The sequence below is a fragment of the Alexandromys fortis genome, unplaced genomic scaffold, assembly GCF_014885135.2.
Source record: "Alexandromys fortis isolate MF-2015 unplaced genomic scaffold, M_Fortis_MF-2015_v1.1 scaffold_114, whole genome shotgun sequence".
Taxonomy (NCBI): domain Eukaryota; kingdom Metazoa; phylum Chordata; class Mammalia; order Rodentia; family Cricetidae; genus Alexandromys; species Alexandromys fortis.
Window position 1 is genome coordinate 2,537,947 of NW_026068046.1, and position 19,101 is coordinate 2,557,047.

At 35.7% G+C, this 19,101-nt stretch overlaps 1 protein-coding gene across 13 annotated transcripts in view; it reads left to right on the forward strand.

The window, feature by feature from the left end:
• The window catches only part of Stag2 (STAG2 cohesin complex component), a 182,391-nt gene that overhangs the window by 93,469 nt on the left and 69,821 nt on the right, over positions 1-19,101 (forward strand). For 12 of the 13 annotated variants that reach the window (XM_050118854.1, XM_050118856.1, XM_050118859.1 and 9 more), the window contains 2 exons: positions 9,933-10,072; positions 14,821-14,899. In XM_050118854.1, the coding sequence (XP_049974811.1) occupies positions 10,029-10,072; positions 14,821-14,899 (123 nt within the window). In that variant the 5' untranslated portion in view covers positions 9,933-10,028. The remainder of the gene's footprint in view (positions 1-9,932; positions 10,073-14,820; positions 14,900-19,101) is intronic. The other variant, XM_050118863.1, reaches the window with a different exon arrangement.

Genomic DNA, 19,101 nt, shown 5'->3' on the forward strand with positions numbered 1-19,101 from the left:
AGTCTCAATAGGTGTTCCATTCTGAGTTGATTTTTGTTGAATGAGTAAGTTTCCAACTGGCTTCTTTTGCATATGGTTCTTGGTTTGCAAGTACTATTTGTTGAGTCCCTTTTGCGGAAGATAATTTTATGTCATATATATGAGTGTTTATTTTTAGGTTCTATATTGTATTCCATGGATTTCTGTTTCTGTGTCAGTACTGCACAGTTTTGGTTACTGTTGTACAGCATATAAACATAGTGTTTGGTAGTATATTTTTGAGACAAGGTCTCAACTCTGTATCCATGTCTGTCCCAGGACTCTGTTGATCATGCTGAGTTCACATTCACAGGGATCTGCCTGCCTCAGCTTCAGAGTGCTGTGATTATAGTTATGCACCAGCTCGCTAGCATTTTTTGAAATCAAGCACTATGAGCCCCATAACTTTGTTCTTTTTAAAAATTGGCTTGACTGCCTGGGGCACTTTGAATTCTGTGTGAATTTTAGGAAAACTATTTCTGTTTTTGTAAAAAGCACTGCTCCGATTTTGATAAGAATTGCATTTAAACTGGATGGGATGGGGGTGGTTTACATCTTTAATTTCAGCACTCTTTAATTTCAGAGGCAAGAGGATCCCTGAATTCAAGGCCAGCCTGGTCTACATTGTAAGTTCTTGGACAGTCAGGGCTCTTAAGACAGAAACCCTGTCTTAACAACAACAACAAGCCAAACAGAAAAAAATTGCATTGTATTTGTTGCCCCCATTAAATATTATAAATTGTTAGGAGTTTTTCCTAACGTGGGCTCTCTGCTGACGCAAAATCACAATCAAGCCAAATCAAGAAATATCCAAGTTTAATGGGATTCCTGTGCTCTCTCTCTCGGGAGGCTGCTAATGCAGAGGAAAGAGACCACGTGTTCCTCTTTTGGGAGTTCACTTAAATACCTTGTGGGAATGGTCCTGACCCCCCCCCCCCCCGTTAGGACCTGGCATGCTGGGATTTGGAGTCCAGACCAATACAACTCTCAGGCCTGGAGGCTGGGGCCTACGCTTCCAACTTAACATAAATACCTTGACTAAATAACTGACAGCTTCTTTTTGTTACTGAAAAATAGATTTTTTTTTTCATACAATATATTCTGGTTAGTTTCCCCACCCCTAACTCCCCAAAATCTTTCCCACCTTTTTACCCACCTAAGTCTGTACAAACTATAGTAGGACAAACAAACTAACAAACAAAAAAAAAGAACCAAAGAAAAATACAAGAAGCATATACAGATGCTGAGACATTTGCATGCACAGAAATCCCATAAAAATCAAAGGCAGAAACCATAATATTTAAGCAAAAGACTTGTAAGGTTAAGAAAAAAGCCCAGGCAGAGCATTAGAAGACAAAACCTTCAAAATACCTTTGATTTTTCTGGACATGTGTGATATCTATCCTTAAGAAAGATTTGAATACCCAGTGAGATTCTAGTGAAGAAAACTAATTTTTCCATTGAGAGTGGTTGTCTATTGGGGATAGCTTCTGGGTTAGGGGTGGGGGATTGTGTCTATTTTTCCTCTCAGTGCTGGGACCCCCATCTGGCTGCATGCTTCCACGAGTCACTGTGAGTTCATATGCTCATCAGTTCAGTTGTAGTTAGAAGACCTTGTTTCTTTGGTGTCCTCCATACCCATGACTCTCACAGTCTCTCTGCCTCTTCTGCAGAGTTTTCTGAGCTCTGAGGGAGAGAGGGATTTGATGGAGACATCCCACTTAGGACTTACTTAATGTTCAAAGATCTCTCACTTTCTGCACATTTTCCAATTTTGGGTCTCTTCCCATTTACTGCAAGAGGAAGCATCTCTGAGTATAATAGAATGCCATTTCATTGCTATATTCCTTTAGCAGAACAGTAGTAGTATTTGGTTTTTCCCTAGGTGCATGGTCCTTCTAGGCTCAGGTTTTTTGGCTCTCTGAGCAGTGTCGGGTGTAGGTTTCATCTTGTGGGGTGGGACTTAAATCCAATAGTGGTTGTAGTCAGATAGTGGTTGGTTAGTTTCACAAAGTTTGTGTGACTGTTGGCACCAGTGCATCTTTTTATGATTTATTATTATTTCATATGCATTAATGTTTTGCCTGCATGTATGTCTGTATGAGGACATCAGATACTCTGAAACTGTAATTGCAGACAGTTGTCAGATGCCATGTTGGTGCTGGGAATTCAAGCCTGGGTTTTTTGGAAGAGTAGCCAGTGCACTTAACTGCTGAGCCATCTCTCCAGCCCCAGCACCAGTATTATCTTGCAGGCTAGTCACCATTGTAGATCGAAGGGTAACTGGGTTGGTATTTACCTGTCTCCTGTGATAGCATGCTAAGTGACTTCCAGTACCATGAACTTCCAGTACCTGTCAGTTGGGGTGAAGGCTCTAGGAAGGCACCAACCAGCTTGACGTGTGTTGAATTAGTTATGTAGGTGTTGTGTTCAGCAATAGGGCCTTATCATTTGTGCAGAGAATCTAATAGCCTTGACAATTGCCTGGGTTGTTTGGGGCTTTCCATAGGCCCCTTTGATCAATAGATGTAACTCATTCCTTGCTCTGAAGGTTTCATTTGCTGAGATGTCTAAATGGGGCTTTGTGTCCTCCGTTATTTGGTGACTGATTCCATTTAGATTACTTTCATATATAAGCATATGTATGAAGAGGGCACTGGATCCCATTATTGATGGTTGTGAATCACCATGTGGTTGCTGGGAATTGGAAGAGCTGTCAGTGCTCTTAACCTCTGAGCCATCTATCCAGTCCCAGATACACATATAATTTCAGAAGCTTCACTGTGTTAGGCTTCTGTACAACTTTTCAAATGGCCCTCAGTTTTAGCTTCTTCTTGTGGTGCTAGGGATTGAGTCTATGGACTTGCGGATGCTTTCAATGTAATCTATTGGGAGTAAGTAAAATAGAAACAAATTCTTTGTTTCTGAATTAGCATACAAGGTAATGGACTTCATTGTGACATTTTTATACATGCTCTGTTTTTGGCAATGCATCTCCATTTCCACTCCTGGTCCCTTATCTGTAGCCTTCCACTTTTAGTACTCTACTTTTATTCACTTTTTGTATCACGTTGTCTATTATACCTTCCACTTCCTTAAAACCTCATCCTCTCTCAGTACATGACCTATCCATACCCACATATACACATGTAATAATTAAAACCATGTCTGCATATGCGAGAGACTTATATTATTTTGTCTTTTTAATTCTGGATTTTACCTAACTATATAATGTAATTTTCAGTCCATCCTTTTTACTGCATATATTCTGTGAAATCAGAATTTAGATTTTGCTTGAAATCTGGGTAAAACTCTTTTTGTCTTCATCTACTTTGCCATCAGATCTACTGTTGCCTGAAATTTTCTTTCTCTCTTTCTTTCTCTTCTTCTTCCTCCTCCTTTTTTTTTTTTCTTTTGAGACAGGGTTTCTCTGTGGCTTTGGAGCCTATCCTGGAACTCGCTTTTACAGCCCAGGCTGGCCTCGAACTCACAGAGATCTGCATGCCTCTGCCTCGCGAGATTAAGCTGGGATTAAAGCTGTGTGCCACCAATGCCCTGCGCCTGAAATTTTCTTTTGAACAAGTAGTACCTAGCATGAAATAAGTTGGTTAGCAATACCATGTTCGGCTTGAATAATATTGTATATCCTTTATTAGTGTTAACACCTGAATTTGAAATAACCTTGTTTCAGATATGATGTTTATAACTTTAGATATCTGTTCTAGCAAATTGAAATGTTGATACCCACGATAATACACACTTGTAGGTGTTGATTTAGAATGTCCTAACAAGTTGGAAATGATGTTAATGTGATACATACTTAAATTAACTAAGTTTAAAAAGATAGATATATGTGATGTTTTAGTGAGATTTTTGACATTGTAACAAAGCAAGTTCTCTCTCTTAACTGCTGAATCTTCTTTCCAGTCCCATAAAAGTTAGTTTTGAAGTCTTGGGACCTTTAGTGTGTTTAGTTTGTCTACTTAGTTCTTTTAGAAAGGCTTTTTTTCTTTTGGAGCCTTAACTTCCTAGTTAGTATTTTTAAAGATTGTAAGAGTAGATATGGGGTTTATTCTTGAGTTAGGAAATGTCATTGATTCTTTGTGGATTTCTTTAAGGTTTAACTTCCAGATTACCTGTTTCTATACTCTAGGCCTTGAGCTTATGGATTCATTAGGATTGATCCACTTTGTAGAAAAGAAAATGCATTTGCAAATAATGTATGTGGTAGCTACAATGTGGTATCAAGAAACTTCTAGATTCAGAAGTTACTGCTGGTCAGAGTACATGCCATCATTGCATAATTTGTCATTCTTTGCAATTCTATTTACTCAAAGAATTTGGCACAAATTAGGGAGCCTGCTAGAAGGAAGAAAAAATATTTTGAAATGAATAAAATTTAAAGGTCATTAATTATCAAATTGATAGTACATTTTCCTCCTTTTGAAGATATGTAGTTATATCTAATTTAAATGGTTAGCTTTTCATTTTTTACCCCGTATGCTCAAAGCTGCCATATGACATTTAACAGAGACTTGGTAGTAACTTTTCCTGTTTTAATCAACATCAGATTTACAGAACAGAATATAGCTAGGCTAATACTGTTGGGAAATATTATTTTAATGTGTGTGACTTTTGTTTATGCTGCATCTGTTTAACTCTGTGAAGCTGTGCTTCTTTGTCTGTCTAAAACCCTTGATTGTCCTAATAAAGAACTGAATGGCCAATAGTTTAGGCAGGAGCAAAGATAGGCGGAGCTGGCCTGCAGAGAATATAAATAGGAGCAGAAATCTGGGGAAAGGGAGGAACAAGAGAACAAGGAGAGTAGGACATCAGGGGCCAGCCACCAGCTTACACAGCAAATCATGGAGAAAGAAGTAAAGCAGGGTATACAGAAATAGAGAAAGAGAAAAGCCCAGAGGCAAGAGGTAGTCGGGTAAGTTAAGAAAAGCTGTCAAGAAGCAAGCCAAGCTAAGGCGAAACATTTATAAGTAATAATATGCCTCCATGTGTTTTATTGGAGAGCTGAGTGGTGGGCTCCCCAAAGAGTGAAAAGAGTTAAAAAACCAATCACAACACAATATGAAGAAACCTCCTTTGCTCCTGTTAGTCCATCTGTGAGGAAGTTTCTGTTCCCTGGATTGGAGATAGCAGCTTAGTACAGTGCTTGCCTATGACAGCATGTACAATGCCCTAGGTTAAACCACTAGCACCACCAGAAGAAAAGTTTCTATTCCCTGCTAATCTATAAGAAAGAAAAGTTTATGATGGGAATCAGTTTTTATATGCTTAACTTTTTATTACTATGGACCTGAAATTAGAATGAATCATATTTTAGCAGCATAGTTTTGTAATTCCTCAGCTTTAAAATTTTTCCAGCTGGCCTTAAACTTGTGTTCTTTCTTGTGCTTTCGTCTCTCCGGTACTAGAATGACAGGCTGTGCCACTGTATGGACCTGGGGGAGTAGAATTCTCTTTCAGAGTTTAACTTTTCTTGTACTAACAATAAGACTGTAAGTTACAAATTGAAAAACCACTCACATGTTGGTCAGTCTCATGTTGGCTATTTCCACCTTTTTTCCTTTTATGTTACTATTAATGTACAGTTTATAGTGTATTGTTCTTAAATGTATCATATTTACATTGATACAAAATCATAAGTAGTTTCGTTGTTAAATGTTTCATTACTTACAGTGATGTACAGCCACTTAATTCATGGTTGGGCATTTAAGTAATTTGTAGTTTTCAGTGCTTGTATTATAAGGTCAGTGGCATTTTCGAAGAGTGTATGCATATCTTAGATATGATATTAATGAGTAGAAGAGTGTGACTTTGGGGGAGGAACACTAAGATGACGACGTGGTGTGCATGAATTCACCAGCATTTAGCTGCTGAAGAATTTTTGTGATAGAATTAATGCATCAGCTGCTTAGGTGTTCTTTACCAGATTCCCCAGTAATACATGGATTCTGAGTGACTGTGTTAGTCATGACTCTGTTCACTCTGTTTGGACTGCTTGCGATTGAAATAAAAGTCATTTCCAACAATTATTTTTCTCAAAGGAAAAATTAAAGTTACTCTTATTTTTTAAACAGCATTGCAAAATACCAGGTTTTTTTGCTTGCTTCAATTTTGTGGCATAATTTAAGTGAATTTTACAAATCAGTTTTTGTAGCTAAAGATGTAATTATTTTTTATTTATATACATTGATTTATTTCACTAAAGTTTCTTCATGTGTTTAGAACTGAAAGTCACTTCCGTGTGTGTTGGTTGCTTCAGATGGAATACAAGTTCTCTGTTTTGTAGTGCAACCCAGTCCCAGAAGATGTTTTTGTTATTATATTTAACTTTATAATCTAAGTTGGAATAACAGTCTGTAAATGTACACTAAATATAGTTAACCTTTTAATAAGAAAAAACAGAAGCTAGTTGATGCTGATGGTCCTTTCAAGGAAAGTAGTCCTGGAGACTTAATGCGCACTTCATGTCTGTGTTCTATCTTTCCCAGTCGTGGGGATAGCATCTCTTTTATAGTAGTTACGGAGAATCCCTATATGTGATCAAGACCTCAAACTTTTTCTTTGATATTGGGTGAGAGCTCCACCTTGTGATCTTTGAGCATATATATTTTTTAAATTAATAGCCTGCAGTAGTGTTTTAATATTTTATGTATTTATTTAAACATCGTATGTTCTTAAGTTCTATTGTAATTAAATATATTTAAAGATATTTTTGGTGGAGAGGCAGTGTAATGCAGACTGAATATAACACCATATACTTGCTAGGCAAATGTTCTGCTCTATCCCCAGTCCTCTTCTTTGCTTTTTATTTTAAGAAAGGCTCTCACTAAGTTTGTCAAGTCTGGACTGCCCTTGAACTTGGGATCCTCCTGCCTCGCGCCTTTTAGTACTGGGATTATAGACCTATGCCACCAGACTTGAATGAAGGCATTATTTAATAAATTTTGTAATCTAAGTTTTTGGGAAAAAGCAAATTGTATTCACATGCAGGTATAGACATTTAAAATAAAGAAACAGTCTCAACTTTTTGATTTCTAAAACTTTGATTTTAGAAAACATTTCCAGTAACAACTTTACCCACTGTGTTCTCTTCTAAATCCCAAAGCAACTTTGTGGTTTTTGTTAAGTTATAATGCTGTTTGTTTAGTTAATAAGTTATCCAGATGATTAAAATAGCGAAAACTCCTGGGCAATAGTGACTCACATCTTTAGTCCCAGTACTTGGGGAGTAGGAGCAGGTGGATCTCTGTGAGTTCAAGGCTAGTTTGTTCTCTGTTGTAATGCCAGGACAGCCAGGGGTATATAGTGAGACTCTGTCTCAAATATATGAGACACTTTCTCTAGAGTATAATATATATATAATATATATAAAACATATTATATATAGCTATATATAAATATATGTATTTGAGACAAGGTATCACTATACATCCTAGGCTTTCCAAAATATATGAAGTTTGGCATTTTTAGGTTTAAGAGGTATATGCGTTCTTAGAGAAATTCTTGTATTTCTCTAAGAAATTTCTTGTATAGGTAGTTCCATAAGAAAGATCATTGTTCTGTTTAGTGCTACCATTGAACAATACTTCAGGTCCCACAGTTTTTGTTGGAAGTGCTCAGGGATGCAGTGACACAGCATAGATGGCTTTCGTATACTTTTAAAATCTTACCGCGAAGTGTTGGCAGAATTTGTCTGAGCCTTTACAGTTCCCTTAAAATTTCAAATAATCTTTAAAAGATTATATAGGGCATTAGAAGACAAAGGTGACATGGAAATACAGACCATTAGACATTTGTTTAGGATACAGTAATAAAAGCTGGATTACATTACTGGAGGGGAACAGTAATTTAGGGTATAAGGAAGACCATACTAATAGTAGGTATAGTTTAAAATTTTAGGGTATGAGGACCTTTTAGATAGAAGGTAAACTGAATGATTTCGCACTGTGAATTTGTTATGTTGCTGTCCACAGAATATTCTTTTTCTTTTTTTTTCTGAGACAATTTCAGGCAGGCAAGTTAGTCTTGAACTTTATGTAGCCATTGATGACCTTGAACTTCTGATCTTGCCTTGACTCCACAGTTCTGTGGTTAGCAGCATATACTACCATTCATGCTGCATAAATACTTGTAAAGATTTTTTTTTAAAATTTCACCCTGACAATAGTATAAGCTAGGAAATAGTGCTTTGAACACATTTTTTTGTTAATTCATGTTTCTTATGGACTTACTCCTTTTCTTGGATCTTATTTTCTTTTCTCTGCTCACCTTTTTCTTTCTGTCTAGGGACCTAGAACTCACTGTGTAGTCCAGACTATCCTGGAACTAGAATATCTCTTGCTTTTGTTTTCTGATTGCTGGAAGTATAGATGTGTAGCATCATACTCAGCCTTTTGTTCCTTTATTGGAAAAGGTCATTAGAATTTCACCAGTATTTGAGCATTTATAAGATAATATTTAGCTTTATCTACTTTAAAATTATTTTTACTTTTACATGTACTTACCTATATGTGTGTGTAGGAATACGTGAGTCTTGGTGTGGGTATACATGTCTTGGTGCATATATGGAGGTCATTGGGCAGTTTGAGGTAGTCAGTTTTTTTTTTTTTCATGTGTGTCCCAGGAATTGAATTCAGATCATGAGGTTTGGTGGGAGGTGCTTTTACCTACTTCATCATCTCACAGGCCTTCATGTACTTTTAGGCGACCACCAAATATTTAGGTTCTCTTTTAAAGACAAAATCAGAACTGAAACATAAGACTGAAACCTATAAAAGGTCAAGTGTTCTGGTGTATATCTGTAATCCTAGTACTGGGGAAATGAGTCAGGAGGATCAAGAGTTCAAGGTTGTCCTCAAAGCTAGTATATGATATGTGAGGTACTGTCTCAAAAAAAAAAAAAAAAAAAAGCTGGGTTAGATAGCTCAGCAGATATAAACATTGCTACTCAAATCTGACAACCTGGATTTTATCTCTGGAACCTACAAGTAGCATTCACTTTTTTTTTGTTCTCTTTTGGTGTTTTTGAGATGATTTCTCTGTGTAACCCTGATTGTCCTGGAACTCACTCTGAAGACCAGCCTGGTCTCAAACTCACAAATATCCGCCTGCTTCTGCCTCCCAAGTTCGGTGATTAGAGGTGTGAGCTACCACTGCCTGGCAACAAGTAGCATTCTTGTGTTTCTGTGACTTTTGTTTTTATTTGTTGTGTTGAGAATCACACTCAAGCATGCTGACCAATGTTATTCACACTGTTTGTGTAGGCATCAAGAGGGGAACAGATCATTTTTACATTTTTTACTCTTTTCAACAGAACATGGTATTAACACAACAGCTGTTTATTATTAGTAAACCAAACCTTTTGCTGTATCAAGGGTAGAAAAACTTATTCTTTTCAAATTATATCTTAATGTTTTTAAACGCTCCTTTAGCCATGTCTGAATCAGTAAAAAGATAAAAAGATTTAGGCATATTATATTAGGATTTAAACTTTTTTTTAGGGACTTCGACTTTAGTAAGAGCAATATTCTATTCCTTTTTAATATGTATTTATTTGTATATGCATAATGTTTATGTGTGCTTCATGTTGTATGTATATATACACATGAGAATACACATAAAAAGAAGTTTGTATATACATGGGTAGATTAATGGATGGAGAGAGAACACAGAGAACAATCACAAGGCTAGGAGTCATGAGATATTTTAAACAAAATTGTATGGTACAATCATCTTTGTATTATTACTGTAGCTCTTAACATCTAGTCAAATGGAAGAGAACAAAATACTTATTTACTAAAACACATTAAGAGACATTGGGGAATTTAGCTTTTGAGTGAATATTTCTTGATGTTTGTGGTGTATTTATAATGAATATTTTCTCCTCTTTAAAGGAACCGTCTTTCTGAGAGGAAGCACACTGTCATTTAACTCACATAAATATATGAATATATTTCTGACATTGGGGTGTTCCAGAAGATGATAAAGAAATGATAGCAGCTCCAGAAATACCAACTGATTTTAATCTACTACAGTAAGTACTTTGTATTGTTGTAATGTTTAAAGATTTGTCTTTTCTCACAAAATTGAAATGATAATTTTGATTAAATTACTTCTCCTTGATCTTAATATATAAGTTAGTGTGTATGTTTTTGAAGTTTATTTTAATTGGTAGTCATTGAATTTTTTTTAGGACTTCTGTAATATTTTGGATCTATTTTTAAAATTTACATATGGTGCATTATACTATCACTTTGCAAATATTTATTTTATTTTCAGTTATGTGTATGTGCATGTGTCTATATGTGGGTATGTGTATGTATATGCAGTTGCCTGTCAAAGCCAGAAGACAGCGTCAGATTCCCTGGAGCTGGAGTTCCTAGGAAGTGAACACTGCATGAGCACTGCATGCTTTTAACTACTGAGAAATCTCTCCAGCCTCTACTATAATTTTTTGATGGGAAGTTTTGAGTCCATTGTTGGTATTGGAGTGTGCCTTAGTGGCTGTGGAGAACACCATGACTGTTATGAAAGAGACACCATGATTTTTAGAAAGAAAGCATTTAATTGGGGCTTGCTTAGCAGTTTTAGAGGGTTGGTCCGTGATCATCATGGTGCGAAGCAGACTGGCATGACACTGTAGCAGTAGCTGAGAACTTTACATTCTGATCCGTAGGCAGCAGGCAGAGAGAGGAGAGACTTCTCCTGTTGTGGGCTTTTGGAACTTCAAAGCCCACTTCTCAAATGACACATCTTCTTCAATTAGGCTACATTTCTTAAACCTTCTAAAATAGTCAGTAACTGGGTACCAAGCATATGAGCCTATGGGGGCTATTCTCTTTCAAATCACCACATAGTACTAGTTGCTTTGAGGGAGGATATCAAGATTATTAAAATGTCAAATCTTTTTGTTAATAAGGAATTATACCATACATAAGTATTTAGGTTGTCACATCAAGATTTGTTTTTAAATCAAGTGAGGGTAAGACATCTCAGTCTTTTGTTTCAGAAACAAATTATATACATATTGGTCTAAAAATGTATGAATGCTTGATAACTCACCCATTTCCCTATCCTGTCTTTAAAATTACCTATACTCTTGAGTCTGAAGAGATAGCTAGTAGGTAAGAGAACTTGTTGCATGCAGAGCCACCAGGTTCATATCCCAGTACTCACATAGTCTTCTTGTGTATCACTCTGATTCCAGGGACACCACTGGGCACTTGGCATGCACATGGTGCACAGATATACATACATGCACATAGAGCACTAATACCTATAAAATAAACATCTAAGAATCACTACCTATACCCTTTAGTTTGTTTTTATTGTAATTATCCTTTTTTCCCCTTAGTTTCTTTTTTTTTGGTGGGAAATAGTAGCTCTTGCAGTATTTCCTTTTTACTGGGAATAAAATGTATGCTACCATGCCTGGATATCAAGTTCAAGGCTAGCCTGAGCTATATAATGAGATCTAGGTCTCTGGGTTATACAGTGACCCTTTCTCCTGTCTCTGTAAGAGTCATATTATATGAACACATGTAGATGTGGGTGAATTTTTGTGAAAGGGTCTCACTATGTAGCTGTGGTCGGCCTATAACCAACAAGGGAGGGAGGGAGAGAGAGAGAGATGGAGAAAGATCCATCCACCTCTGCCTTGCAAGTGTTGGGATTAAAGGTACATACCACTATGCCTGGGTATCTGTTTTTATATAAAGTAATGGTTCCTTGAGGTGTCTGAATAAAAATAAGCCTTTAAATTGCCTGTAGATCTGCTTAGCTTTATTTTAACATACACACAATTTCTTGTTAGATCCTGTTAGATTATGAAACTTGATTTAGTAGAAAAGTTTGGACAAAACTTTTGACTATATAGATACTATTTTACATAGGAGCCAGTTTCTGCATTTGTTAATGTGTAGCTTTTCATATTCTTAATAATTTTTGTTTGGTGGAGATTATGAGTATTGGGGTTTTGCTAATAGTATGGCTTTTTTTCTTGATGTTCTTGGATTAACACAGGACCTTATGCATACTAGTATTTGCTATTGAGTTATATAGTCTCCAAAAGTTAGGCTACATATACTCTGTGTAGTAGCCTAAGATGACCTTGAACTCATGCAACCCCTGCCTTCTCAAGTTTTTGGGTTGCAGGTATATACTACCATGCTCATTTTTATGCATTTCTATTCAATAAACCTAGGGCACGCTAGCCAAGCATCATCTTTAGCCCAATTTATGATATTTTAATCACAGTATATTGTTGCTATACATTAAGGTTTCTATGGAAAAATAACATCTTTAGTCAGACTTTCTCCAAGTCTTAATTTTTTTTAAAAAAAAGGAGTTAGTGGGCTACGTTTGGTGCTGCATACATGCCTGTGATCCCAGCACTTGTGAAGTGGAGTCAGGAAGATTGAGAGTTTGAGATCAGACTGGGCTTCATAATGAGGGCCTGCTTACCAAAGTAAAACCATCCCTCAAATAGCAAATTCTTTTCATGAAGATGTATAGAACAGTGTAGGAAATTAAGACAGGTATGCCTTCTTTTATGAGCTCTTATTTTAAAGTTAAGAAAAAATTATACAATTTCTTAGGTACATCAAGATTCAAGATCATTAAAAAGTTTATACTATAGATTAGAGTATTAATGTAGAATACTTTAATATGGATCTGCAAGAGGATAATGGATAATTAGGATTGATGAGAGTAGAATAAACAACATTTGCTTGGGGATATGAGATGTAAGGGACAGTGAGAAAAGAAGATTCATTCAGTCCTGTTATTAGTAGATGAGTCCTGTATCCAACCATAGAAGGGTTATCTCAATATTTTTGTCAACATATTAATAAATGTCATTTCACCTATGCAACAGTGTAAATTAGACAGAATTGGGGGGAATTTATTTTTTTCAGTGTGGGGGTTAAATTCCCATTTTGATGATTCAGTTTTTATTCCTAGTGACTTATTCTTGTGGTTTAGGTTGTTGGGAGGAATAAGAATGTTCATGAGCCTTTGGCTCTTCTGTGGCCATTAAAGTATTGGGAAGGCTACTGTTCAATTTCTAGCAGTTACTGAGCTTAGAGTTAGTGCTTCCCAAGTACATGGGAAGTAAGAATATAATTTATGTATGAAAATATTAAAAAGGTTTTAATTACTTTGCCATACTATATTTAATTATAGAAGAATATCAGTGACAGCCATATTTTTAAGTTTTTGTTTTGTTTTGTTTTTTGAGATGGTGTTCCTCTGTGTAACAGCCTTTGCTGTCCTTGAATTCTTTCTGTTGACCTTGCACTCAAAGGGATTTCCCTGCCTCTGCCTCCTGAGTGCTGGGATTAAAGGCATGCACCACCACAGTCCAGAAGCAATCATCTTTTAAATTTCATGGTTAAGGTTATAGTAGTTAATTGAATAGTAATTAGTACTCAGAACTGGTATTTATTACATCAACATGATAGGGCACAGTTAGGATTCACACTATCTTCAGTATATTGTTTTAATTACTTTGTAGGTAAGTACTATAAATAGTAATTTTTCTTTGTAGTATGTTAACCATTACGTTAGATTTATGAAGTATTCCTACCTCAACAGTGTCTGGACAGCTGGTAATATTACAGGAATAAAAACAGAAATAGAAGAAATCTAGATAGAAAGGATTGCCTTTATAAAGGTAGTCTTTCCCTTTGGTTCCATTTATTTGAAGCAGAACTGACTCATTTTCAATGGCTATACCGTTATCTTTCATGGTGGCTTCATTGTGAAAACCCAGTGGTTATGTAAATACATACATACATATACATACATACATATATATCTTGCTTTAACTGTCTAAATTGGGTAGGGTTAGTTTGTACACGATCTCTCTTTCTCTCTTACACACACACACACGATATAAAAAACCATGCATGCTACTTAAATTTTATTTAAATCAGTTTTTTTGTGAGTAATGAGAAAATTCAGGTTATGCAAAGTTATTCCTATTCCCACTAAAAACAAGGGCCAGTTTTTTTAGGACTAGTTTTATCTGTTGGAAGTTGAAGAGACTTGAAAGATTTTATTCTTCCTGTGTATATTGCATATTGTGTTATAGATGAGAAGACTGAGATTATTTCTGCAAGATCACTGCTATTTAGTATTAGAACGGATTATCCTTATTAGTTTACTGCCTGCTTACTTCATTAAGGTTTTTGAGCATTTAGCATAGTTCTCTATTATGTTTCAATTTATTTTATATGAGTTTTTTATGAGATCTCTCTTTATCTATATTCACTCAGAATTACATTTTGTAGTGATATATACTTATATAGTATATTTTTGTATTTATATTATGTATAAATCTTTTGAATGAAGTAGAAGTCAGAGGAACTGTACTCTTAATGATTTAATATTGAATGGAAAAATAGTTTGTTTTGTTTTTGTTTGTTTTGTTTGGTTTTGATTTTAGTTTTCTGAGACAGGGTTTCTCTGTATACTCCTGACTGCCCTGGAGCTCACTCTGTACACCAGGCTGGCCTTGAACTCACAGAGATCTGCCTGCGTCTCTGCCTTCTAAGTGCAGGGATTAAAAGTGTACCACAACCACCACCCGGTCTTACATCCTCTTTTATCTCCTTCCTACTCCTGTCATCCCATTTTCCACATCTATAACTCTGTTTTATTTGTGACTTGCTGATTTGTTATAATTCAACAATGCCTTTCTTTTATAGATATTAAAAAATTGGAAACATCACCTACTTTTGTAAGAAAGGTTTAAAATATTTGCTTATCTTTTTGTCATAGGGAGTCAGAAACACATTTTTCTTCTGACACAGATTTTGAGGACATTGAAGGAAAAAATCAGAAGCAAGGCAAAGGCAAAGTATGTATCATTTATGTGACTATTTTTTAAGGGGTGTGTGTGTATGTTTGTGTGTGCATGTATGTGCATGCATGTATGCACTTCACTGAAAGAGAATTTTTATCCTTCAAATATGGCTTGTTTTCGGGTCTCAATTGTATTGCAGACCTTCTGAGTGTACATGGTTCTTTATGTTTTCAGCCCAAATAGCTTTTAAATATCTAAATAGTATATTATCATTGAAATTAATGCTGTAATTTTGTTTCTAGTAGGTCATTTTATAAAGTACAATATGCTAAGTAAAATGTGTTATCCCAACTGGTTTGATTTGCCTATAAATTGATTCTGATACACCATACTGATGTAATATATAACCTGAATATATAACATGTAACATATACCCATTATGTCTATTTTACTAGTGAAAATCACTTTATCCTTTGTAAATGTCAAAGATGAAAACTAGCAAAGTTGAGTTTTTAGTCAGTAGAACACAAATTTAGAGTATGACTAAGTAGCTAGATAGCTGTCAATAGTTTAGTAAGTTGTTAAATTATTTTGCTGGACTTTTTTTTTATTACTTAGTTTCACTGTATAGCTTAGGCATGCCCAGGCTGGAATGAATTTATGATATTTCTGACTTAATCTTCTTCCTAAGTGATGAGATTATACATGTGTACTACCATGTAGATTGTGATTTTTAAATAATTTATTTACTTGTATTTCATTTGCATTGGTGTTTTGCTTACATGTAAGTCTGTGTGTGGGTGCCAGATCTTGGAGTTACAGACAGTTGTGAGTTGCAATGTGGGTGCTGGGAATTGAACCTGAGTCCTTTAGAAGAGCAGTCAGTACTCTTAACCACTGAATCATCTCTCCAGCCTTAGATCATGATTTTTCTACTGACATATTTTGAAAAAGTCAAAGTTGTATAGAACTGTGCAGTGAGCTTTCCTCATAATCCTGGGATCCAGAGTTGATTCATAATTCAGACATTTAAAGAACTTGAAGGTGTATGTTTGTGCGTGTGTGTGTGAGCCTTTAGGGTTTTGACTTCTATGAAAGAACACTATATCCAAAAGCAACTTGGGGAGGAAGCTTTCTATTTCAGCTTACAGTTCTACATTATACTCCATCATTGGGGAAGGTCAGGGCAGGAACTCAGATATAACAGGAGTCTGGATGATGGAGCTTGTGCATAGGCCATGGAGTAGTGGCTTGCTCGGGCTGCTTTCTTACAGCACCCAGGCCTACCAGCCCAGAAGTGGCACTGACCATTATGAGTGTAGGATGATGGGTCATCCTACATCTATCAAGAAAATGAACTACAGGCTTGCTCATAGCCCAGTCTGGTTGGGGCATTTTCTCAGTTGTGTTCCCTTCTCTCAAATGACTCTAGCTTCTGTAAAGCTGATGACATAAAACTAGCCACGTGTGTGTGTGTGTGTGTGTGTGTGTGTGTGTGTGTGTATTCCATATGGAATTTGATTTAAATGGAACCATACCATGCAAACTACTTTTAAAGTGTACCCTAAACTCAATGAGAATCTTCAACAACTTATATCAGTGAATATAACTATAATGTTTAGTGATTTCATAGCATCACATTTTATACATGGACCATAAGTTATTTAGCAAGACCCTGGAATATTTCTTACAATGCCCATAATTAATTTATTACCATTTTTTATGCTTAGTTCCTTAAAAAATAGAAGTTTAAAACAGAAACACAAGGATGTGAAAGGAAACTGGAACTCGTAAGTGTTGAAAACAAACATTTGTAATTCTAGTGAGCAGCGCATGATTATCTATCTATCTATCTATCTATCTATCTATCTATCTATCTATCTATCTATCTATCATCTAATCTATTGCAGTGATCTGCCTGAATGCATACCTACATCCTAGAAAGAGGGCACCAGATCTCATTATAGATGGTAGTGAGCCACCATGTGGTTGCTGGGAATTGAACTCAGGACCTCTGGAAGAACAGTCAGTGCTCTCAACCACTGAGCCATCTCTCCAGCCTATGATCATTTATTATTGAACAGTTTTCTCTGGTCTACTTTTGTTTATAGTTTCATTTATACGTTCAGATTAGGGTCCATCCTCATGGCATCTCAATAGAGTAAACACTTTTCTGAGTTTTGTTTTACCTTGTGTTTGGTAGTGCTAGGGATTGAGTCAAGGGCTCTCACATATATTGAACATTCTGTCTGTTGTTGTGATGTAGCCTAAGCTCCTCTAAAGTTTTTCTTTTTGTGATATAGCTTATTTAACTTTTCAGAGCCAGTGCTAAAGGTGAAGTGTTAGTGGCCAGATCAAGGATTTATTGTAATAATAAGAGAAACTACATTTTAACATTATTCTGTTTATATTTTATGTGCTGTGGTAACAATTAGTATATATGTATACATGAGTAAAATTATATAATTATAATAACCTAATTTAATATCAAGTCAAATTATAAAACCTGAGCCTGGAGAGGTGGTTCAGCTTTTACAACTGTGTATTTCTTTTCTGAAGGACATCAGTTTGATTCCCAGAATCAATATCATGTGACACATAGCTGCCTGTAAGTCTGTCTCAGGGGAATCTGGTCCCTCTAGCCTCAGCAGGCACTTTCTCTTCACCCATGTTACTTACCTACTCACAGATCTGCCTACAATTTAAAAAGAAAGTCTTGAATATAAAACTTGCCTATTTTATAGATAGAAATTGATATCTAGAGACAGTCAATGGTTAAATGATCTGAATTTATTTTTTTACTATGATTCTACCACCAAATGTTTTTTATTTTTTCTTCTTCCTCCTCTTCTGCCCATGTCCCATCTTTCTCGGAGACAGAGTCTTAGTGTCATTTACCTTGAACTTGCTTTGCAGCCAAGGCTAGCCTCTGATCTGCCTTTTCAAGTGCTGAGATTACAAGTATATGTAACTATACCAATCTGTACTTTTTCTGCATTTCCCTTATTTTACCATGTTTTCCTCAAGCACAGCAGATGGATTGAAGTATTTTAATTGTACTAACTTTTCATACTGACCAACTATATTAACACATAATACACAATTTAAAATTATATGGCTCTGTGTTATTGTTAACTTTTAAAAACATTTTAATATACTCGTAGTTTTTTAGCCTTATCTGAAATTCTTTTACTTTGTGCAAAAGCATTTCATTTTACAATTATGAATTAATGATTTAGGCTCACAAAGATTGAGTCCTTTAGCAAAATTAACTAACAGGTAACATCTCAAAATATTATGAAAGTTATGTACTGAAATAATTATTAAGCATAGTGTGGTTTTTGCTAGGTGTGGTAACATATGCCTCTAATCTCAGTTGCTTAGGAGGTTAAAGCAGATAGATTGCATTTTCATTCCAGGATGGGCTGTTTGTTTACTTCAAGCCAGCCTGAAAAATGATTTAGCAAAATTCTGTCTCAAAATAATAATCAAAAGGTCTATAAATGTACCTCACTAATAATTGCTTGCCTTGCATGGATGAGTCCCTGAATGCATCGCCATTACCACAAAACACCAAAAAGAAAAGCACAACAAACCCAAACCAGAAAGGATTCTGTAAAGTAATATGCAAACATACACAGAGTATCTTTGAAAATAAATCTATAGGTTGGACTCTCGATCAGAAAATTACAGAAATGGCTTGCTTTTAGACTGTCCATCACATAAGAATATTGCTTTTATTTTTAATGTCGTATAAAAATAAAGAATAGTATGTGACTGTGTTGGTTAGATTTAACTGTCAACTTGATACTTTTTAAAATTACTTGAGGAAAGAGTGTATAATGAATTAGATAAGTTGGCCTATGGCATGTCTGGTGGAATTTTCTTGATTGTTAAATGATGTAGGGAAACCTGGGCGATTGTGGGCACTACTATAACCTAAGTGAGTAAAGAGAAAGCCAGCTGAGACAAAGCAAGGATTGTTAATTTTATTTGTTCTTAACTGTGTGGTGTGACTACTTGAGTTTCTATCCTGATGTCCCTGAAATGATGAACTTTGACCTGGAATTGTAAGCCAAGTAAAACCTTCCTCTCCTAAGTATTTTATCACAGAAATAGAAACAAAGTAGAGCAGTCACTTACAAAGCCAAAGATAGTTACTGTAACTTTATAGAAGGTTGACAGACACTTGCTCTCTAGATCATAGTGTAGTGCTGAGCTGCGGGCAGGCTCTTAGTCCCGCCCGGCTTCCATAC